This window comes from Perissodus microlepis, chromosome 2 (assembly GCF_051167445.1).
Source record: "Perissodus microlepis isolate ML-2025 ecotype Zambia chromosome 2, ASM5116744v1, whole genome shotgun sequence".
In the NCBI taxonomy this organism is placed as follows: Eukaryota; Metazoa; Chordata; class Actinopteri; order Cichliformes; family Cichlidae; genus Perissodus; species Perissodus microlepis.
In genome coordinates, this window is record NC_140462.1 from 8402980 (window position 1) to 8426919 (window position 23940).

The 23940-nt window shown below is 42.9% G+C and overlaps 1 protein-coding gene across 1 annotated transcript; it reads right to left on the reverse strand.

Annotated features, from left to right (window-relative positions):
- Positions 1-242: 242 nt before the first annotated feature.
- On the reverse strand, positions 243-18391 carry kctd12b (potassium channel tetramerisation domain containing 12b). Its single transcript, XM_084943526.1, has 2 exons — positions 16586-18391; positions 243-2408 (listed from the first exon to the last, which is right to left on the reverse strand). Exons 1-2 carry the CDS (start codon positions 17427-17429, stop codon positions 1837-1839), a joined length of 1416 nt encoding a protein of 471 aa, XP_084799652.1. The 5' UTR covers positions 17430-18391; the 3' UTR covers positions 243-1836.
- Positions 18392-23940: the final 5549 nt, after the last annotated feature.

A 23940-nucleotide genomic window follows, 5' to 3' on the forward strand; every position in this document is an offset into this window, starting at 1 on the left:
GCTCGCCGTGCTTCCCCCCAGTAATGTGTGACGCACGCCTAGTTTGACGCCACATCCTGTGGCGCATACCAATGTATTTGTAACGCTTTGGCCAGCTGTTCACTTCTTCGTAACCCCGCCGCTGCCACAGCTGAATTGAAGACACGGGTGTACCATCGTGCCAGTTTTTACCACCATCTTAATGATATTCCAGTACAGAAGTTGAGAAATGTACACATATTTTTTGACTTCATGTCCTCCAATACCAGCACCTATGATTCCTGCGCCTTAATGCATAAATAGAAGTAGCTGTGTGATAATGCAGTGCCGTTCAAAAGCAACCAATTCGAGGATATAGTGGTGCTTTAAGGGTGTACTTATTCTTTTACACACTGCTTCTGTAGTTTGGCCTAATTTTTATTAAATACATAATGACACAGTGTGATATGTTATGTTTTATTGTTCATCTGAGCTGCATGTACATCACTTTAAGACCTCCCAAGGACCAGATTATATTTTATCATATCCTCATTAAACCCTAGAACTGCACAGTGTGTACTTGCGTTTTTTAGTGCCTGTGAATAATCAGGAGCTAGAAACTGACAAAGTAGCATACTATGGCATACAAAGTAGAAGCAGGCACTCTTTAGAGTTCAAATGTACACTTTAAAGCCCAGTTTAAGATTTAAGTTTGTTTTTTTTGTATAAATGTTAAATGCAGCATGTTACAAAAGAGCTTCAGAGGTGGTGGCAGGCTGGTTTTCAAAGCAAGCCGTTTCCCAGTTGACAGTTTTATTGCTAGGCTAAGCTAAGCTAACCACCAAGCTCCATACTGTGGGAGAGTCTCCTTCTCGTGTCAGAGTGAAAGCAAGTACGCACATTTTCCAGAATGATATTACTGCTTGTTAAATGGTTGAATACTACGATGTTCAGAATTAATTCACAAAGTAATTGTAAAATAAATTCTTTCCCCTTATTTTTATGGAAATCATTTAGCCCATAATGGGACTACACTCACACACACACACACCTGGTAATTCATTAGTGCAGCTGGATGAGCATTTTATGTGGAGCAGATAGAGGAACAAATGGTACTGTGCATTGCTTCATGTAGTCATTATTGTCATTATTATTCCACATTCTGGCTGCCTGTAATTACCCACTTTCCTTCCTGGTACACCGCTTTCTCTTTCTGATCCCCCCCCCTCGTTCCAACAGTGCGGGCTGGAAGATAATGTAATCACAAAAAGAACAAAATTGCAACGCTTCTGAATCAGAGGCAGAAAGGAGTACTGTAGAAGGACTTTGAAGTCATACAGTTAATATTGATGAGTTGAAACGTTTTAGATGATTAGCACCAGAGATTTCACTTCTGTCTTTTATTTTTGCATCATTAAGGTCAAACGCCTAAAATTTCAAACTTTGCTTACATTTTCCAGTTGCTTGATCAGCAGACATAGTACAGGGAGAAGGGCAGAAAGCTCCAATTAATATTGTTTGACTGAGTGAAAAGAAAATGAGTCCAAATATTTTTTCTATTCCAAAAAAAAAAAAAAACTTGTGTGGGAAAAACATAAGTATGACTCACAATCTGGACGTGAATGTTTTCTATGCTGGGTAAACACATCAAATGTAGTGCATGTCTGCTAGACAAGCTCAGCTGGAGAACTATACTTTAGCAGTTCACTTCTGTTGACATGCAAAAGCTACATTAGAGGTTTTTTGCTGACACTCTTCACAAAGTCAGAATCAAAGCGATGTAAATATAAAGCCCGAGTATGGCGCTAGCAGCATGTCCTCGCCATTGTTTTAAAGTCCTTGTCAGGTTTGCTCCTTATGATGCCACAGCAAAGCTCTCTATGCATTGTACTTCTTTAGCAAGTCCCTTTGCCAGTGCCTCTTGCGATCTGGAAAAACTTTGGGCATGCGAATCTTTTTAAAGTCCTCGATGCATTTCTTCAGATCCTCCTCCAGCATTTTCCTCTCATCCTCATCCTCATCCAGCCCAGGCGGGGGGCAGCCGTTCTCCCTGACGCTGGGACGTGGAAGCGTCCTTAGGTTGAGCGTGGTAGGACGCTGGGGGCTGTCAGCGGGAGGCGGCGATGGAGGAGAAGGAGGACTGGATGACGAAGAAGGTTTGGATGAAGGCAGAGGAAGGGGGAAGCCCGGGGGTGATGGCAGTGGAAGGTCGGGGATGTCTGACGCAGGAGGAGGAGGTGGGGGAGGTGTTAGGGGAGGAGGAAGTGGGTTTCGGAGGTCCAGTGTTGGGATGGTGCTGGTTTCAGGAAGGCTTTGGGTTCGGCCACTGCTGCTGGTTTCTGCTGTGGCTGACAGTGTAGGTGCAGCAGCGGGTTTAGAGGTCACTGCTTCAGTGGTAGTCACTGCTGGGGGGTCAGAGGTCATTGCCTTGGAAATATCTGATGAACTCCCTGCAGAAAAAATAAAAAAAATATATATATTTATGAGCTAAATTTATGCTGATTTCAAATCTTTTCGTGCTTATAGTGAAATAAAAATATTGCTACTGTGTCTATACAATAGGCTACATATGTTCAGTAAATACACAGACAAATCCAGCTGATTAGCTTAGCTTAAAATCAATAGGGAGGGCATTCCAGAATACTAGTTCTTGCCTGAAAGACAGGAGGGCATAACGACCGCCCACAGTCCTGTAGTGTAAAGTAATGTACACTATATATAAGTACTGGATTTGACTTGAGCACAGGTTAACTAGGGAGCTTTAAAGGTGCCTGTAGGCGTAATTACAATCTTTGGACTCAGTCAGGCTTTGCTGTTTTCCTCTTTCTAGTCTGTATGCTAAAATAAGCTAAGCTAATCACTCTCTGGATCCAGCAATGCATTCGATTTACAGGCTTCAGAGTTGTACTGCTTTTCTCATTTACCATTCACCGACAAGTGTTCCTATAAAAATGAAACGTATACGAATAACAAGCATTTACATTCAGATGTCTGCTCTGTTTGAATACAGGTCTCAGCCACCTGGGAAGCTTTCCACAAAAATTTGATTACATTTCACCTGCCTTTCTTTCTTTCTTTTTTACTCCCTCTTCTTTATCAGAGTGTGTCAGTAGTGTGCGGCTGGCACAGAAACAAACACCTGAGTCTTCAGCGCTACAGTTTTTTGTCTCCAAGAATACAAAAGTAAACACACGCTGGCACAAGAGCATGTAGGAGCATTATGCAGGCAGTAATTAGCAGAGAATGGAGCTCAGCGTGAGAGATGAGGAGAGTGGAGGGCAGTTTCACTGCTTTTTTCAGTTTTAAATTACCTTTGGTTGCATGACTGTTTATCTGTGAAGATAAATACTGGCGCTGAACGGATGGCGTGAAACCTCCTGATCAAAAGCTTAAGAAGAGCAAAACATTTATCCCGTCATTCACATTACATGGGAGCACGCTAAACACTGTGCTACAATACTACTCAGCAGGAAATGTTTTTCTTCTGCAGCAAGAGGTCTTTAAAATTTTTGAACAGGTATTAGGAGTTCATAACACGATGATCCAGGCAAGCACAAACACAAATGTCGATATAGGGTTCTGACATGCCGTAATGTGCACACAGCTCAAGAGTTTTCAACCAGATTGGATTTGATACAACCACCAGTCATGAGAGGAAAAATGTATTTTCCATGAAGGGTAGCTGGAGGTTGCTGGCTCTCACAGGGTGAAAATGGTCCCAAGGAGGATGTTGCACCAAAACCTTCCTTTTGGTTTCTTGGAAATGGAGACCATTCATTTGCAGGTCTCAAATTGGTTGCCTCAGCACTGCAACCATTTTATTTTGAAGGAAAAAAGGCAAACATGTCCTTTTCTGGTTTCTGCCTCACTTTGCACAGTTTAATTACCACTCGCAGAGTAGCTGGTGAGTGTTTGTAGGCAAGTTTGCATGGAAACTATGGTCAACCATAGCAATCATTAGTGATTAAAGCGTCCACAAAGCAGTTTTTACCAACTGCTTAGAAATGCACATCTTTCTGTTTTGATGGTGGTTGCCCAGGAGGTCAACTACCAGCCTCCATGTCTGTTTGACTGGGGTTTTAGTGACTCCCATGAACCTCCAGCAACCACTTGCCAACCTGTCGAGGAATACACATTTTCTTCTCATAAACAGTGCTGGGTGGTCATGGACAGATGGTCTCTAGGGCTTTGTGATTGGGACCTTAGTCACTAAACCCACTTGTCACCATGACTGCCATCTTCATCTATTTGATGCTCTCTTTAGATGGATGAGATAATCTGTCAAAGCCAATTATCTGCCTCCATCTGACCCTATGTTTATCATCCTCCTCTGTCATACCAATCCTCTGCATGTCCACCTTCACTACATCCATGAACTTCCACTGAGGTCTTTTTCTTTTCCTCCTCCCTGGAAGCGCCACCATCAACACTCTACAACTTTGTCCAATACATTCTCTATCACTTCTCTGCACATGTCCAAACCATCTCAGCCTTGCCTCTCCAACTTTGTCTCCAAACTGCTTCAAGCAGTCCCTCTGATGTACTCGTTGCTAATTTAGTTTATCCTGATCACTCCCAATGAATATCTTAGCATCTTCAATTCTGCCACCTCCAGCTCCACCTCCTGTTTTTTTTTTTTGTCTGTCCCACCATCTCCAAATCATACATCACAGCAGGTCTCACTACCACCTTGTAAACCTTCCCTTTCACTCTTGCTGCTATCCTTGTGTCACAAATCACCCCAACACTAGTCTCAAAGATGCCCTTCTTCTTCTTCTTCTTCTTCTTCTTCACCTCTCTAGCACACTGTCTGTGGCTTTGGGTCATTGACCCAAGGCATTTAAATTCTTCCACCTTCACTAGCTCTGCTCCTTGCATACTCATATTTCCATGTGTCTCCCTCTCATTCACACACGTGTATTTTCTCTTGCTTTCATCGACTTTCATTCCTCTTCTCTCTTGTGTATACCTCGCTCCAGTGCGTACCATAATTGTCACATGTCCAAAATGACAGACAAGTTAACGTCACATGGTTAGCCATCACATGACTTCAAGATCTCAATGTGTGTGTTGATGCAACATGAATCATATTAAATAAGAAAAAAAAGCATACTTGGACTGTTACCTTGGGGGTCTGACTTTTGCTATTTCCCATTCAAGAAAAGTCTACCAGTAACTGATGCAGAAAAAAATGCAAAGGGGTGCAAAAATCCATCAGAATGCAAGAAACGAAGTGTGTGGAGCTCAAAATTTCCTGGGGGAAGACCCTGAGATCCCACAACTAATGTGTCTCCTTCCATTTACCAATGAAACCTACTCCTGTGATCACTCACATTTCCACTGGCTGTGAAGCATGCAGGTACAGTGCATGAAAATGCAAATGAACAGTTAAGCACTCTCAAACATGTTCAGTGCAACAAGCACACACATGCTCACACACACACATATACACACACAGACATGCTCACAGACATACCATGACACACAACGGCCTGCACTGTTTCCTTCAGCAGAGCTTATCATTACGCTAACCAGCCTTACATAACGGCAAAAGCTGCTTGTGTCAAACGGAGGCGGCACGGCATATTCTCCCAGCTCCTTGGCTTTCTGAATACCTGAATGCGAGTGTGTGACAGAAAGTGCTCAAGCTAGTGTGCGAGAGCAAGTCAGTGTCAGCTGTGTGTGCCTGGGCATGCATATATAAGCGTATGTGTGTGTGCATGTGTAGGTGTGCTTATGCATGGGCAGATGCGTCTGTTTGTGTGTGTCGTTATTCTGGGCATGAAAAGGAGGACGGCTAAAGACGGAGGGAAAGAAAGGATGTAGGGGGAGGAGGGAGCGGGGTAGAAAGATGTTCTCCGCTGTGTGTGCTTGTGCATTTGGTGCATTCAGTGTCTTCATGATGAATACATGTGTTTGTGGGCTTCCTGAACGTGGGAGTATGGGGGCTTAGTAGTGTCAGAGGAGTAATCCACTGGGGGAAGGGCTCCGTACTTTCCTCCTCCACCACTAAGCCTTACGGAGGAGAACAGCAAGAGAGTGCACTCAACCCTTTTCCCGGGCCACTTCTCCAGGGATATATGCAAAAGCTAGAGCTTTTTCGCACACATCACCCGCCCCACCTCCTTTTTTGCCTTTCCCATCTGTTCAGTGTGTCACATCCCTGCGTTGCCATCATTACTGCTATTAGCAACTCTAATGTGTCACTGTTGCCGGGGTTTATCACCTCTCTCTTACAAAACGTCTCCTCCGCTGTTTGTAATGCTGTCACCTGGATCTTTCATTTTGGTCAAATCAAAGCGCACCATTTATTCCCACACGGAGACTAAATAAAGCCATGAAACAGCTTGTAGGGCCTTAAATAAAGCTGGGTTGATATTAACAGTCAATTGAAATAAAAATAACGGATTTTCTTTGACTTGTGTAATTATAAAGAGGTTAAAAAAGGCAATGATAAATGTCAAATGGCCACTTGAACAAATCATCCTCATTATAAAATGCCCAGCTTTTGAGCAGAAATAAATATGTTTACATCGTGGTGCAAAAAATGCTTTTAGTCTGTATGGCTAATTTACCCACATTATAACAATCCTTTTTAATTAGTAGTAATTTTTAATATTAGTGGCCACTTTGAGCGACAGGTAGCTGATGATACAGGTGGCTGTGTTGCTAGCTAGCTTCACCACTACTATTTGTTATGTTAATGCCTTTTGGACTATTTTAATGCAATAATATCAGACAGATAGCATGGCTCACTGTGTGGTTAACAGTTCTAAGAAGTCCATGTTCCATCTTTGGTGTGGTAAATACTGGGATTTTTATCAGTATGTTAGTAAGAACTGATTAACTGGTATCTGTGCCATATAGGATCTGTTGACATTTTGCTAACCAAACATGCAAATGTTAGCTGATAACGCTCTCCGATAGCTGATGATTGCTAATTCTTTCCTTGTTGAAATGTTCACTTTTTGCTCCAAACACACCAAGGTCACCATCAAACTAAAGTCAAGGCTTTAATATGTTCACAGACTGTGAAGACTGCTGCTGTGTGACTTCATGTTTGCGGCTGGAATCTGGGATCTGGGGAGGCCAATAGTTCAGCCTTTTCTCCCTGCTTTCCTTCTTTAAGAATGGCTTCTTGACAGCCACCCCGCCACTGAGACCATTTCTGATGAGGCTTTGATGAACAGTTGACGGATCAACTGATGATCTCTCAGGTCCCGTGTCAGGTCTTTGCTAGAATTGTACCCTGAAGCTGAAGCGCACAGATGTTGCCATAACAAAGCTGGGAAGTAATGGCTAGAGGGAATCATTAGCAAGCTAAACCTCAAATTTCCATGCTACTAAAAGTTCACTGAACTGAATAATTTTATAAGTTAAGTATTCAAGGGACTGCTAATGCTGTACATAGACAGCATGATAGATGAACTTTGTTTCCATTTCTAAAAACTAAGCCAATGCTGGTGTGCCTTAAATGTGTTTTCTTTTTAATGGCCAGGAGGGGGCTACTGCTCTTTTTATAGAAAAAAAAATTTAGATCATGCTGAATAAAGCGTTATGTCTGTTTTACAAATTAAAAAAGATGTATATACACTCTATGTAAGAGCTGATATCCCTGTGAAGATGTTGTTCCCGCATCATCATAATGTCTGTCCATGTCAATATAGTTGTGATGTCATAGCGTTGCGATGTTTATATGAAACTATCTTCTAGAACAGCGGTCCCCAACCCCCGGGCCTCGGACCGGTACCGGTCCATGAGTCGTTTGGTACCGGGCCGCGAGAGTTGAGGCTCAGGTGTGAAATGTATGGTTTTCAGGGTTTTTATCAGTTTTCAGCGTTATTTTGTTATCGTTTTTATCGTTAACTCGGTTTCCCTGGGTCTTTTCACGTGTGTTATGAATAAATCTTCTTTTTTTCGGTACCGGTACTAGTTTTATTTTGTTGTATTTATCCGCGACACCTTAAAGGCCGGTCCGTGAAAATATTGTCGGGCATAAACCGGTCCGTGGCGCAAAAAAGGTTGGGGACCGCTGTTCTAGAAGAAATAGTAAGCATTTCAAGTGTTTTCTTTATTAATTTATACAATATAATAAATATTTTATCAAGTCAGGCCAAATTTAGGTTACTAATGTTGGTTTGCTAGTGATAATTTATAAAAGCATTAGCTAACTTCTTGGCTAAAACTAACTGAATGCTAACTGAAACAACGTCATTAGCAAGTTGCAATATTGAACCTGGAACATGTGCACTTTTGTTGGTTTCACAGTGAGAAGTGTTCTACCCTCATCAAGTTTAGTTTCATAACAACAAAATAGTGATGGAGACAATGTTCAATATGAGGCTTTTTAACAGCAGGTGACATCATAGTGGCTTCAGCCATCTTTTACAGTGTCTGTTAGTAGCCTACAAATGTTTACGATATGTTGGTTTGTTGAAAAAAAGAGGAAAAACTTTCATATTGCACTGGCTTTAAAGTCCCTAAATGCTTTGTTGTGCTTGGATGTTTCATCAAAATATATCTGCTACTCACACAAGGTCAATTAATAAAAATTTTATTGAAATCCTAAAAACAGTAGATGAGTGTAGAACAAAGCTGCGTATCAGCAGCCACTGAATTGGCTTAAACACGACCGGGTCAATCAGCCTGCGGGTACTTTTTAAAATTCACTGCGACTGCTGACAGGTGTCGTGGCCTGAGGATGGAGAGACTGGCAAACAAGAGGACATCATCATCTCCATGGAAACGCCACAATGATGTGCAGGAGCCAGAGCTGCACAAATGCATAGTAATGTCTCTCAGACTGAGAGGAGCATTTTATCCTTTCTGGAGATGTACATATGGCTGTATCCTGCTGTTTCAAAGGAAACTGCACGCTACATAGTTTTGCCAATTGCATATCTAATTACCTCGTATTCAGCTCAGATTTCCATCTCTGTTTTGTCAAACGATCTGCATGGTGCCTAATGACAGTGCGAGCGTCGCCTCCTACAGTCGCCTCTTTCATTGTCCTTTTTATCTCTGATTGACGACAAGCAAATACATACGGGGGTGTAATCAGACATAGTAATATTCTATTCTTCACATCAACTTTACATGCTGGGGCATAAACAGAGCTGCCTATGTCAAAATCACTGGAGTGCGCTCACAAGTCTCCGAGCAATTACAAATCTGTCAATCTGCATAATGTGGAGGAAATGCCTGATGTAAACAGCTGGAGACCAGAGAGTTGCTGCTATGTAAGAAAACTTAAAAAGGGGAGTAAAGGTCAGAGGAAAGAGAGGGTGAAATAGTGGGAAAAGTTTGGAACAAATTTACAAGCAGATACGGTGTTTCACTGCATTTAGAAAAGACCAGAACATTTTTCTTATTTCTGCATGCTTGCACGTATTCAGTCTGAGTGTCTGCTGATTCACCTGCCTCAAGTGCCTCCTCTTTATCTTCGCTTTCCTTTCAAAACCCTGAGCTGCTAACTGGCTCCCACAGGGCATAACCAGCCTGCCTAAGCACCCTAAAGTCCATCCTGGCACCCCTCAGCTCCTGCACCTACTGTGCCACCTGCTTCCTCTTTCCTCCTGCCTGCTTTCAGCAAAGTCCAACCCTATCCTGGGCTGCAGCACTAAAACCAATCCTGACTGTTCAGATTACTGATAATTAGAGGGACAGATTAGAGCCCAAGTCTCCAGATGGCCAAGGTGAATCCTATTCTAATGACAGCACTCACAGACACATTTACAGCCCACTGCTGAGCTCCTTTAGACCAGCACAGACACAGAAAACGCTCAGTCGCATGTTTTTTCCAGTTCTGTCATTAATGGATGGCATGAAAATCAAATTCAACAAATTTGAATAATTCGCTGTTGAGAGATATTTGTTTGCATAGGAACATTGGAATAGATCATTTTATTCCTCAAAATGGATAAACTAAGCCCGATTACCAACATGCAATATAAAACTTTAAAAACACTGTCGTATACCCTTTATAATAAATGTATTTATGAAGGGTGGGGTTAATACACCTGAATTTATTACAGAATAAGAACAAACAGGGATTCTAGAGATATCAGTAGAGAAACATAATACAGCTCTATATTGCTCTTTACTCTCTGTTGACTTTTAAAGAGATATATCCAGCGAGCAGCACTTCACTGGGCGAAAATGCCCGAGGAGATAGGCCAGACTGCTTTGAGGTTAAGCACAGCAACAGCATAACCACTTGTCATAACTAAGGTATGCAGAAGAGCATGGCTGAATGCACAACACAGCCTTAAAGCACAGGCTCAACAAAATTGGACCATGGAAAAACATTGCCTGGTTTGATGGGTCTCAGAATTTGGTGTAATTGGCATGAAAGCATGGATCTGTCCTGCCTTGTATATCAATGGTTCGGGCTGGTTCCCAAAGCTCACATCAGCTTAAAGTGGTTTCTTGCAAGGTGTAACTGTACAGGAGTACCTGCGGTGGCTACTAGAGTTAAAATGGCCCATTAATACTTATTAATGGGCCATTAATAAGTATTATTAATAACTCTAATAATTAGAGTTAAATCAGCATTTTGTTAGTACCTGATTAAAAAACCACGGGACACGATAATGGCAGTTGTTACCCAACCTGGCTCTTGGTGACACATCAAAGAAACACCTGACGCCATGGCCTCTGGAGTGAAAGCATTTGGTGGCTCTATTGTGCTGAACTAGACATTTTACTGGTGTGGTTTGCCCCCCGAGAGGAACGTGTCATTACAAATCTGTACAAAGTTTTTCTGAGCGATCATTATTATCCTATCATTAAAAGTTTCTATCACGATGGCAGCCCTCTTTCCCAGAATGACAACTCCCCCCGTCTATAGGGCACGCGGGTTCACTGTTTTGATGAGAATGAAAATGATATGAATTATATGCTTCACAGTCAGCAGAGCTCAAAATAATTAAACACCTACGGGAGATTTTGTACCAAGTGTTAGCACTGTCCACCAGCGCCATCAAAACACAAAATGAGGGAATATCTTTTGATTTAACTGTGTTGATTTTTTCCAGGGAAGTTACAGACCCTTGGAGAATGAATGCCAAGAAGTACTGAAGTTACTACTAAAACACTTTGTACACTAGTCTTCCCTTTAATTTGTCAAGTTTTACGTAAAATAGAATCATTGGATTGCTTTTAACATGCCGATTGAGGCAGCTTCCGCCCTGCCTTTCCCAATCCAATCTATTACGTCTCCATTTTGGCCTAATCGTGCCTCTTTTCTTTTAAAATTGCTCCTGCCTCGTCACATATTTATAGTCTCCGTGGGACTGTATATGCCAAGCTTTGCCACTTCAGTTCTTCCTTCTTGTTGCTTACACTTATCCTACAATTTCCCCCTTGACACTTTCACTTACTATACAACTTATATCGTGCTTCTTCATTCCACTCATGCTCTTGCTCAGTGTCTGCACAGAGCCATCGTTTCCGTGTTGGAGAATTGCACCGACAAAGGGAAAAACAAACTGGCAATGCAGGGAGAGAGATGAGATAACAGCACTGTAAATCAGTAGTGATCCCAGGTTGTCGCTCCCCCCTCTGGCTTCCCCCCTGACGTGACCATCTCCTGTCCTAGCACAATGAAGTCCCTCCCGTCCCCCGTCCCCCCCTCCCCTGTCATTCAGGGTGAAAATGTTTTGTGACAGCTGCTCTCTGTAGGAGCTGAGAATGAGGGAAGCCAGGCATGTGGAGGAGCTGGAGGACAGAGCGATACAAGTGAATAAGGTACACATCTGGCTCGGTGCCTGACTCACTATAAATAGCCCAACACACACACAATGAGACCAAGAAGCCCCAAGCCAGTGTTACTGTACTCCCTAAATGTTGGCTTGCATGGCAGCAATAGCAAACAAGGGGTGAACACACACACACACAAACACACAGAGAACACAGCGGTGCACCTCAGGCCGCTGCTCCCTGCTACCCCCCGCCCAGGTTGGTCAGTGCTACTCCAAGGTAATTATCAGCAATGATGTTGTTCTATATGAGCATGTTCTTCTCTTTGTTTTAACTGCCATCAAGAGAGGAGGAGGGAGGTAAATGCCTTATTTGCCTGCTAATGCATTTTTAACTGTTCTCAAAGAAGAGTGAAAACAAGGCAGCCGATTAGATCTAAAACCTCACGGCCCAGAGTCAAAATCCCGGCACGGGAGTTGTGTTGCACATCTTCTCATAGCAACTTCCCTCTCCCCGTAAGCGTGCGCATCCATGTGAGCGTGCGTTTAGAGATGCCAACTGCACGCTCAGCATGTTTGTGTGAGAGGGAGTGGACCTCAGTCGCACTGACGCACCCGAAACAGGCCTTTCCAACCTGTCATCCAAAAAAAAAAAAAAAACTCCACACAAGCATAAAGGCAACAAAACAAAACAACAAGAGCCAAATTATCCTGGCAGACAGATCCAAAAGCAGACGAGGCAGTGAGACATAAACAAGTACAGCCACATGGCTGCAGCTGAAGGCTCAGAATGAACAGGAACAGCAGCTTTCATCTGATGGCACACTGAAGTCTAAGGTGCTGAGAAATTGACTCACTCTTGTCTTGTCACTCTCACACATGCAATATGTCTCTCCCCGAAAAAGAAAAAAAAAAAGACGTAGTCTAGGAATCTTGGCTAAGTTTAGTCAGCTTAATGGTGAAGTTCATGAATCACAAACAGATGATAAAAAATACTGTTTCTTCCTTATGGTAAAGATCAACAACCCCCCATTTGTGCTGGTTTTATGCTACAGATTGATAGTGATAGCAACTATACTGAGTGCGCTCTTGATTCTGCAGTGTATCCCTTGGGTGCAGTGTGACTGAATCTCTTTGGGGGTGCTGATGGAGCTGACAGGCCACAGAGGAGCATCTTACAGCACAGTCCTCCCCTTCTCCAAATAACAGGAAGAGAGATCAGATGGGAACACCGAATCCTTGTCAAATAAATACCCCCGCAGTCTCCCAAATATCTATCTCTCTGTGCCCCATTTTCCAATCCCCATTTCCTTTGACGTGCATCTGTTCCTGTTCTCTTCTGCCTTCTTCCCCTCTTTTTCCAAATAGAGGATGCAATGACCCAGCTGGCTCCGAGACAAGGATCATCCTCAGAGAGGGAAAAGAGACGGGGCCAAAGCATGTTGTCATGTAGAGCAGCCTACAGTAGCAAAAGCTTGGGTCAAATCACTGCCTGAAGGCACGCAGAGAAGCCAGTCTCGCACTCATTCTCGAATCCTTCGACTTTAGTGACAAATGAGTCCTCATAAATGTGAAAATCTGCGCTTGAAACAACAAATGATTGATTTCAGTTGATAATTTGTTGTGTGACAAGCTGAAATTTTGCAATCTGCTGCGTTCCCCCCCCCCAAAACATGAAGAAGCAAAAGGTCATGGTAAAATATCTTTATTGTGACACTCTGAATATGAATAGGCATACCGTGGCGACACAGTGAGAACCTGCTGCCTTTGCAAGCACACGAGCAGATAATGCTACACTTTTCAACCACATGTTTCACAAGACACATTTAAAAAAAAAGAAAAAAAACACCACTGAATTTCACCGCGCACATTTCGTCTGGCCTGTGGACCTTGCTGCTCTGAATGTTAGCGTCTGAATGTCAACGCTTCCACGCATCTCGCTGCTGCTGAATGTTGAATCTCAAGGAATTTGCGCTGACGAGAGGAGGAGAGGTTAAGGAGGCCAGTGCCTGAAATTTCACACGAAGGCATGTTTCTCCATGCTTGCGCTAATGACTGACCTTGGCACTCCCGTGTTGCTGTAGTCCGCCGGAGGACAGTGACAGAGGAATGCTGCCTGTGACTGTGTTTATTTGGGCTGGAGAGACACTGCAGGCACAGTATTGTCCTGGTCTCTGAGGATTTGTCATGCATTCCAGAGTGGGAGGGGAATAATTTTTTTTCTCCCTGAATTAGAGAGCAACATAAATTTTTCACAAAGTTTTGTGAAGCTCATTAGCTATGCTTTTATCAAGGCCAGAGTGAGATCAGGTTTAGAGGTCTTATACTAAGATAATTAGCATGAGATAATCGCTCGGTAGAGAACTTCTGAAACAGAGTTTATAAAATGACACGTGACTGCCTCAACATACATAACCCTTAAGTCTGGTTGTTGTTCGAGTGTAAATTATGACACCTTTGCCCTCAATGAAAATACTTTGTACTTATATTGTATTTTGCTGTTGTTTTTTATTGATGACACACAAAAATGATTTCTAGTCTCTCAGAAATGGATAAACTGTTGCTCTGCGGGAGGTTGCAAATACTACGGAGTCCTGAAATTTAGATTCAATCTTTAAGATTTTGACTGCACACAGAAATTAGGTCAATTATTGGCAACAAAATAAGGGTTTTCTAATCTGCTTGGACAAGGCCTGTTATCTGTGCATGTCCTCGTTTCTATCATGGCTCAGATTTTTTGGTCAAATGCTCCACGCAAGTCCAGGCTGAAGAGTAAAAAAAGAGGGTAAAAAAAAAAGTGGAAAAGCAGATGGAAGGATGGTGCCTGAGGGCTGAAAATTTCATACGGAGGAGAGTTTGTGTCCAAGGACATTTCCACTGATGGGAAACGCTGAGATGAAAATTTGAACGGCTTTACTTGTGATTGACTTGCATTGTCACCGAAAATTAAAATGTGAAACTGCGGTAATGGGAATGTGCTATTTTCATCATACTTTGTGCTCCCTGGTATTCAAAAAGAAAAAAAGAAAAAAAGAAATAACCCCCCCTTTTGGGGGTTAGGAATGGAAATACAAGCAGGATAGAAAGAAAGCATATTTTATTTGACAAATCAATTTGCGTTTGGTGGAACACTTTTAATATCAGTGTTGTCCATGCCTGCAGCGACACACTGCAGCAGGGTCTAACAGACTGACTCGGATGTCAACAACACTTCATCACACTGAAACACAATATTGCAATTTCTAGACATTTCAGAATACATTTATTACAACTGTCAGACACACTAAAAAGTCGACACCTTGTCGCACGGGTGAACTCTGCATTGCGCTGCCTGTTCCCCAAACTGTTTTAAACGAAACCTCTTATTTGTCCTCATTTTGAGCCATTTCTCCATTTTCCTGTAATCTGATGAATCCTTTGTTGGATTTAAGTGTCCCACGTTTATGTTAGTCTGAGGTATATGATGTGCAGACCCGTCCTGAGGCTGTATCTGGATCTTGTGCTCCTTTTTGAGCCGACTGTGAGTAACTGAAAGTTACACGCGCTCACATAAGCTGCCATTGCTACAGTGGTGAGAAAACACTGGGCTTTGGCTGGCTACAGCAAATCCTACCCTTTCTCGCTGGTATTCAGTTACAGAAGGAGTGAGCTATAGTCAAATACGCAGCCACTTCAGCTAATACTGAGTATTAAGAATAACATTGTTGATTACGGGACATCCAAAGATCTGCTGTGATGACTGCTGATTTCTTCTTACGCAAATAACAGGAAGAAATGTGTAAGCCCATTCTGACATGTGACCGGCTGTGAAAAATAATTATCTTTAAGATGTAATTGAACAAATAAATTTCAAAGAAGCACAATAAGTGAAAAAAGAGCAGTGGACCATGAGTGATGCAACACCTTCCATCTTCTCTGCCCTGTCAGTGTGGGTGATTAAAATACTGAAAGCTCCACTGCACAGTCAATACACACACCTTTTTTCCCCCCTCTCTCGTTGTCTGTCTCTAAGATCTCTTGATATTTGAGCTTTAATAGTTTTTCAACATTTGCCACCTCTGCACAACTTCAATCTGCTTTTTCTGAAAAAATAACTTCACTGCAGTCTTTTCTTTTCTATTCACTCCAAAGCAGCAGAACAGATTAACTATGGCACGTTCCCAAACCACACGGACATGGTACTGGACACATTTAATAAAAACTAAAGGAAATTAGATTACACTTCCTTTGTGTGCATGTGCGTGTGTGCGTGTGTGTGTGTTGGGGTTTCTCACATGCCTCAAGGCTGATAAGATGTCCAATTATTTGGTAATTTAGTTCAAAGGAGCAGGAGACAGTCCGATCTGCTTGAGTAAGCAGGCAAAATATAGCACTGTACATCACGGCAACTCTTTGAAGCCCTTTCCCTTATGCCCTTATGACTGGTTCAGTAGTCATATAGACACACTGGTGTTTTTTATTCAACAAAATTAGCTCTTGGATACAGTATTGTGCTTTAACCAAGGCATATGCACTATATAGAGAGTACAAAAAGGGAATAGAAGGTATCAGTCTCTGCAGGAAAGGCTGTGGGGTTGCTGTGGTTCAGGGCTGGGGACTACAACTAGATGGAGAGGTGGCGGCTTAAGCAAGGGCAAAAGCTTGGCCTGAGGATGGGGGTGGGGGGGGTGAATTCGGGGTTGAAGGGGAAGGCTGCAGGTTCGATCTGCAGAGAAGGTATGAAGAGTCAGAGCAGCGGCCAGGTACTGTTCACAGGATAAAAGCTGGAGGCTGTAAAGAGAGATGGAAGGGCACAACATCTACAGTACATCTACTGGTTCAGAAGCCATCAGAGAAAGAAAGACAGGCTGGCTGGAGGCTGGAGGGGGAGGGGGTTCTTGGATACAGGGTGAGGGGACCGGGGAAACAAAGCCGATAGTCTCACTCACGGTAGAACACATATTCAGTGTAGCTGGTCCAGATCTTGTCATCCGTCTGCTCGTGGGCAAAGGCGCAGGTTCCTGTGGAATTGCAGGCCACCATGTGAAAGCCTGCATCTGCCAGCTTGTCAAAAGCCTGCTCCAGGAAGGTGAACTTGAGATAGTAGCGGGATGTATAGCGCTCAGGGGGGCGATCCGGGTCCCGGCTCTCGTTCAGCGTTTCCCCAAACACCTCTTTAGCCAGGGAGGTCTTCCCACACACCATGATCCGTGCCACTCGGCGAAATTTGGCATCCGTGTGGCTGTCGCGCCCCAAAGTGTAGGAGCCTCGGTAGCCAATAGTGATGAACCCAGAACGTTTGCCATCCATGGCGCCGGGCACCAGGCTGGCACAGGCAGCAGCAGCAGCACCCAGAGAGCCGAGGTTACGGGAGGTGTCAGTCCCAGGTGAGGAGTCCTCTGTGTCACTAGGACATCCCTCATCACCAAGGGAGTTCTGTTTGCTGATTTTGGGTGCCAGAAGCCTGACGAGCTCTGGCAGGTTGAAGAACTCAGCTTCTCTCTGCAAACGACCGCGCTCTGGGAAGTGGTCTGGAAGGACCAGCTGCTGGTCGCGCATGTAGTCCAGGATGTAACGAAACAGGAAACCATCACGGTCTACAAAGAAGCGCCCCTTTGTGTCCCTGGCCAGTCCTTTGGCTGACTTTTGAGTAAACATCTCCCACAGCAGAGAGTCTGGCACGCTTGTGAGTGTAGAGTAGCGGGTTATGTACACCTGCCCACCGACATTGAGCTCTATGATCTCTGGAAAGGGTATCTCCTCTGCAGATATGCCACTATCTGGCAAAGCCATGTTCCCCTCCTGCCACGCTCGTCCACTTAGATGCAACTTTGTTTTACTTGTTTTAACTTGTTTTAGTTATAGTTCGAATCGGGATAAGCACTGAAACTGTTTCCAAGCCTTTCACGGTCAATGGTGTGGGCTGCTTGGCTGCCAAATTTCAGGTCCTGTGCTATTGGAGCGCTGCACTATTTGTCAGCGCGTAAAAATAAGAAAAAAAGCTCGCATAAATGCTTTAAGCTGCCACACTGCTTCTAATCTAACTACAGCTTTTTCATTTACTTACTAAAACATAGCGCAGGGATTCAGGAAGCGGCGACTGGAGCCGTTGTGTCCATGTCCTTTACGCGCAGGTAGACGTGTAGCTTGAGCATGAAATTCTGCTTTCCGTACCAGCTCTCTGGTCAGAAAATGCACCATTTGCAAAACTACTCATTACGACTTCTCTTGGTCTAATCTCGTTTGGGTGTCCTGGCGCAAACAGGATCAGAACTTCAACAATGCGTTTTATAGCAGTCCGGCTCTAAAGGTTCAATTGTTGTCAAAATCCACGCGAAGAAGACTAAGTTCCAAATGTAGTGAGAGGCTATGACAGTAATTAAAAAGATCTCATTCGTCTCCATCCCTTTACGCGCGCTGGTTAGCTGCTCAGACTCTCCGCTCCGGTGTCGTCTTGTGCCAAACTGTAACTTAACTGCATCGTAACGGTGGACACGGCGTTTATCTCTTACGCTTAACCACGCCCCACGGTGACGCGCCTCTGCCGTGATTCAGCTCAAAAACACCCAGTCTTCCAAGAACAAGCCGACAGCACCTTTCCGTGATTCTCCCAGTGGAGTCGCGGTTATGATTGTGCGATTTGACTCCAAGTTGTCCTATAATGGTCTATTAATGGGTCGGTTTTTATCAGTGAGCTAGACCTGACTAAACAGCCATCTAAACGCCAAACTGCACCACTGCCCGAACCTTATATTTGCCAGGGTCACATTCAAACCCTCCTGCTTTCTTAGAAAATTCTTATATTGTTTGATGCCATAATTTTTGGCACCGCTCGCGGTGATAAGTGTGGTCACTTTGCGCGAGTGGGGTGGGATAACAGCGACATCTAGTGAGCACTCTACAGGAAACCCTAAACACTAATAACAACTTAAATTCTGATTATAAAGATATAAAGAGTTGTTATTGGAGATAGTGCTGTAGTCTAAATACCTTTTCACTCAGAAATCTGCACATTTGAACCTCGCTGTGCACAATGATTTACAAGCACAGTTTGGCTCACTGTTGCTCTTCTGCAAGGTGGAAAGCTTCTTTGTGCTCAGCTGAGATCTGAGTTACTGTGATGCGACCATGCGGCTTGCACGGCTATGAATCTGAAACTACAACCCACCAGCAGCCCATATCACACAGGGTTTTACTAAAGTAAGACACAGAGTGCATGGTCACAAATAGATGTGGTATTTACTGAATCATCTATTTTATAGTGTAAAGGCATGCATCTATACAATATCACAAGTGCATTTTGCAGGTTTTAAAACTCTCTCTCTCTCTCGCTATATATGTATATATATATATATATATATATATATATATATATATATATATATATATATATATATATATATATATATATATATATATATGCTGAGTGTTTTAGATCTACTGGGATTGTCCCACACATCCGACTCTAGTGTTTACAGATGATGGTCCAAAAATGAGATAGTATCCAGCTGTTCCCTGGGTGAGAATGCCTTGTTGAGGCCAGATGTCAGAGAGAATATCTACCAGGGGTCTCGAACTCCAGGCCTCGAGGGCCGGTGTCCTGCAGGTTTTAGATGTGTCCTTGATCCAACACAGCTGATTTAAAGGCTAAATTGCCTCCTCAACATGTCTTGAAGTTCTCCAGAAGCCTGGTAATGAAATAATCATTTGAATCAGGTGTGTTGACCCAGGGTGAGATCTAAAATCTGCAGGACACCGGCCCTCGAGGCCTGGAGTTCGAGACCCCTGAAAGACTGTTTTGAGCTGATAGAAAGCCACAAGTAGCTCCTCCGCATACAGTGTTGCAACCAACGTATGCGGAAGAGCATCTCTGAACACAGAACATGTGCACCACACTGAGTGCCACTTCTGTCAGTTAAGAACAGGAAACTTGAAGCTATAGTTTGCTCACCAGAATTAGACAACAGAAGACTTGCTTGCTCTGATGGAAGGGTCAGAATTTGAAAATACAAATCCATACTGACTTGCATCAATGTTTAAGGCTGCTGCTGGTGGTGGTGGGGTAATGGTGTGAGGGATGTTTCCCTGCACACTGGTCCACTGTGTGCACTTGGTTCCAGCTGAGCATCATTTATCATCATTTTGAAGCGCCTTGAGGCGACTTTTGTTGTGATTTGGTGCTATATAAATAAGATTGAATTGAATTAAAAACCAAAATCTGCCTGAGCACTGCTGCTGATGTCCATCCCTTTGTGGCCAGAGAGTACCGCTCTTCTGATGGCTGCTTCTAGCAGAATAACACACCATATTAAAAAGCCCAGATCAACCTTTCCTTTTATTAAACCAGTGAGAAAATGTTGCATTCAAAGAATTAACTTTCTGGTATGTTGAAATTATCCCACTGCACAGACTAGACTGTTATGGGGCTTCATCATCATTAAAGTCAAGTAGAAAAAAATGTCATCTGAAATTATAATTGCACTTCCCAGCTTTTAAACATATTTCTTACTGAGTAATCACCAAAGTTTAAAGATGCCAGTAGGTAGCACAGACTCGTGTAGTCAACAGGCTACCTAATCTCTCTCCCTGCCTTTTCAATTTCGGCTGTGTCCACCACACAGACCCTTCACTGACAAATAAGCAGGCCAATTTTGCCTCTTTCCAAGCAATCTGGCAGTAATTTCCCCGAGGGCCTTTGGTCTCCAGCTGGCTTTCTGCGCAGCAGCCTCACGCAACAGTCTGGATTGGACAACTCCCGTTATGTGGGCCACCACAGGATATGGAGGTAATGTGGCAGTGCTGTCTGCCAATGAAATGAGTTGATGAAGCGGTCCCGGCTCCATTTGCTGTTCATCTTCACTGAAATATGCAACAGCAATATGCTGCCTAACACCAGAGTCCTGTGGAGTCCAGACTAAATTATATCCAACATAAAACGCTCCAGTGCAGAACCACATCTAAATATTTGGAGTTATTAACTCCTACTGAACCATGCCAGTGACTGAAAATGACTCTGTTAATATAAATACAGTATTTGTGCATAAATCAGAACCTTTCCCCCCCCTTCCTTGTACTGCCCATTTCATCATTCCAATCACATCTATGCAACAGACATCTACACTGATCCTGAAAACTAGGAACAAAAATGACTACATCAAATAAATTAGTTTGACCTTCTGCGACGGTTGGATTATCTGTGTACGTCTGTCAATTCTCATAACACTGATGGCCGTCTGAGGCTGTTAGGTGTACTCTGCGTGTGTTTGATGCTCCGCTGATTTAAAATGGGCAGAGAAGTGGCTCGCACACCCGTGGGAGAGAGGCAGAGGTTTAGCGTACTTAGGCGGGAAAGGGAAAAATGTGCTTACTGTTGCTTAAAAAGTACGAATTCAGAATTTAAAAAAAAAACAACTCGACAGGCTCCTCGTGCTGAATTGGCAGACGATGTGATGTCGTGACAAAAGAACGGTTAACTCAGGGAGGATTTGTCTGCATATTGATCTCTGCATCCTCAGCAGTTTCTGCTGACAGCCGCACCTGTGAGTGATTTATGAGATATTTTGTGGATTTCACCAAAATGGTCAAGCTGTTGCATCCATTTCGCTTAGGTGTTTGTGGTGGCGGCGTAAACCCATCTGCATACCCTCATTTCCCTCACTAAGAAGCATCATATATCCTTCACGACAGGAGATATGTGTTCAACACACGTCACAGAGATTTTAGTTACATTTTTGCATATTATGTATTAATCGTTCAGCTGAGCAAATAAATTGTCTGTGGTACTCCATAAAGCCTGAAGATGCTTTTGTTTGCTTAATAATGAGACCATTGAATAATGACTCAGGGCTGACAGCAATCACTCTGATAGCTACACAACACTATAATTAAATCAAAGTGGATATTTAATCAGGAAAGTCAACTCCCTTCAGCCACCCTCGCACAACCTTCCCAAACTTTTTTATTGAATCAGTCGCTCCTTTTCCCTCTTTTAGTGGATAGTTTAGTAAAAAAAAAAAATTTCAAATGAGGCGGTTTCCCCTTTCTCTCCCAAAACAAATTAAATCTTCTCAATTAAATATAAATGTCTTTGATGAATGTGGTTCAACATTCACCACTATTCATCACAGATCTTTCCCTTCCCAAATCCTCCTAATTCTGACCTCAGAAATGTAAAAAAAAAAAAAAGAAATAAAGAAATAAAGAAAAAGAGACATAATCCTTTGATATAGTTGGATCTATAAAGAACTACATTCAGCAACCAGGAGAATAAGGGGTACCTGCAGAAGAATAGGTGCATCTATCCTGCTGCTTGCTGCCGAAACTGCTTCGAGCAAGAGTAACTCCAATAACCACTCTTAACAACTAAGTTATCCAAAAGAGCATCTATGAATCTATAACACATAAAAGAAGCAGGTGAGTTGCAGCAGTAGAAGACCACAGCTTGTGCCACTCCTGACAGCTAAAAACAGGAAACTGAATCTACAGATCAAATGTGCTCACCAAAACTGGACAACAGAAGATTTGAAAAACGCTCTCTGGTCTGATAGTAGGGTCAGAATTTGGCAGCATCCCAACATGAAAGCATGAATCCATACTGCCATCAAAGGTTGTGGTGTAATGGTGTGATGGATATTTTTCGCACACTTTGGGCTCTCAGTACTAGCTGAACATCATTTATATCCCACAGCCTGCCTGAGTACTCTTGCTGACCAGGTCTATCCCTTTGTGACTACAGTGCACCCATCATCTGATGGCTGCTTTTAGCAGGTTAACCATGTCACAAAACTCAAATCATCTCAAATTGGTTTCTTGAACACGACAATGAGTTCAATGTAGTCGAACGGCCTCCACAGTCACTAAATCAATCCAACAGAGCTCATATGGCATGTGGTGGAACAGGAGATTCACATTGACATGTGTCAATATGGACCAAAATATTAGGGAATCCATGCCAAAAAGAATTAAGGCAACTCTAAATGTAAATGGGGATTTAACCCAGTGCAAGGAATGTGTACCTAATAAAGTGGCCAGTGACTACATGTGGTGTTTGATCCACAGTGAAGGGGTTTTTCTTTTCGTCAGTCCTGCTTTCAGGTAGATCTGCAAGCAACTTGCAAACAATATACCCTTTTGGGAGCACCACAATGGGAAAAGCAACAATGTAATGACATTAATGGTGGGTGAATTCAATGTAGCGGTTTTAGGTTCAAGGCCTCGCTGTTGTGCACATAGGCTCACTCTTAAACCTTTTATTTCTATTATGACAAGAAAGCTTCTTTGAAAAATTAGACTATTACAGTCTGTCTAACTTTCAGGCGCTTATAATAACAGTAAATTGCTGTAATAATAAAACTACACTAGGACCATTAGTTTTGTTTTTTTATTTCAGCGCACAAAACCTGTTTTGTGACCCACACATGATGTGGATATAAGCAGATTGTTAGGCGACGAGTTCATAAAACAAGCTAAAATTCGCTTCTGTGGTTCTATCCTGCTGGGGAAGACTATTTCAGATTCACCTCATGTTTGAGGATTGTGCAACTGCGCTGGGTAGTTTTCCCCACACTGTTGTCTCAGCCTTGCACAAAGCCAACAAGGCTATGATCGCTCTTTGAAGCATCTCAGCTTGTACAGTATGTATCAGATCTACTTGCCAAGTTAAAGAGGCTCTTGAAGTTGCAGGATCTCGACGTAGTAGTTTAAAAAAACAACTAAATAAAGCAGCCTGGCCAAAGGGAGCTCAGGTTTCTCTTCAGCTTCTCTGTGCTGACACAAGTGGAAAAATATACATTCTGGGAGAGTGCAGTGCTGCTCTGCCTTCTCACAGTAAATCCTACATTTAAGCACAATTATGTGGGATGACGAGCTCCTGAAGCAGAGAAAGTTTGAATTCTCTTTAGCAATCAATCTCTAGACCCGAGTTGCTGAAGCTTACTCCATATTTCATCATCTATTAACGCCTGATGGTTGTACAATCACTGAATCACTGAAAATGCACTCTGTACATGAAACTGATAAAGAGACAGCTACAACTACAGATAATCATTAGGTCCTATAAAGACATAGACTGATGCAAACTGGATAAATAGCGAGTTATAACTCCAATCCTTCATGTACTCCTGGCAGTAAGTTGAGTATTAAAACCTTAATGAGAAACAAGGATGCAAGACGCAGACTAGGTGAAGCGCTGATGTGGAAAATAAGGAAAAGCCAAACTGATTTACTGGTAATACAGTAGCTATGTGTAAATTTCCCTGTTAGCTTTTAACATTTCCTTCTTGTTAGACAGAAAGGACAAAAAGGG

Bases quoted from the DNA above. Each gene is read 5' to 3' on its own strand.
- kctd12b (XM_084943526.1), bottom strand. From the start codon at position 17,429: ATGGCTTTGCCAGATAGTGGCATATCTGCAGAGGAGATACCCTTTCCA. The intron at 2,409-16,585 runs GTGAGTGAGACT...TTTTTTCTGCAG, and splicing joins CACTGAATATGTGTTCTACC to GGAGTTCATCAGATATTTCC.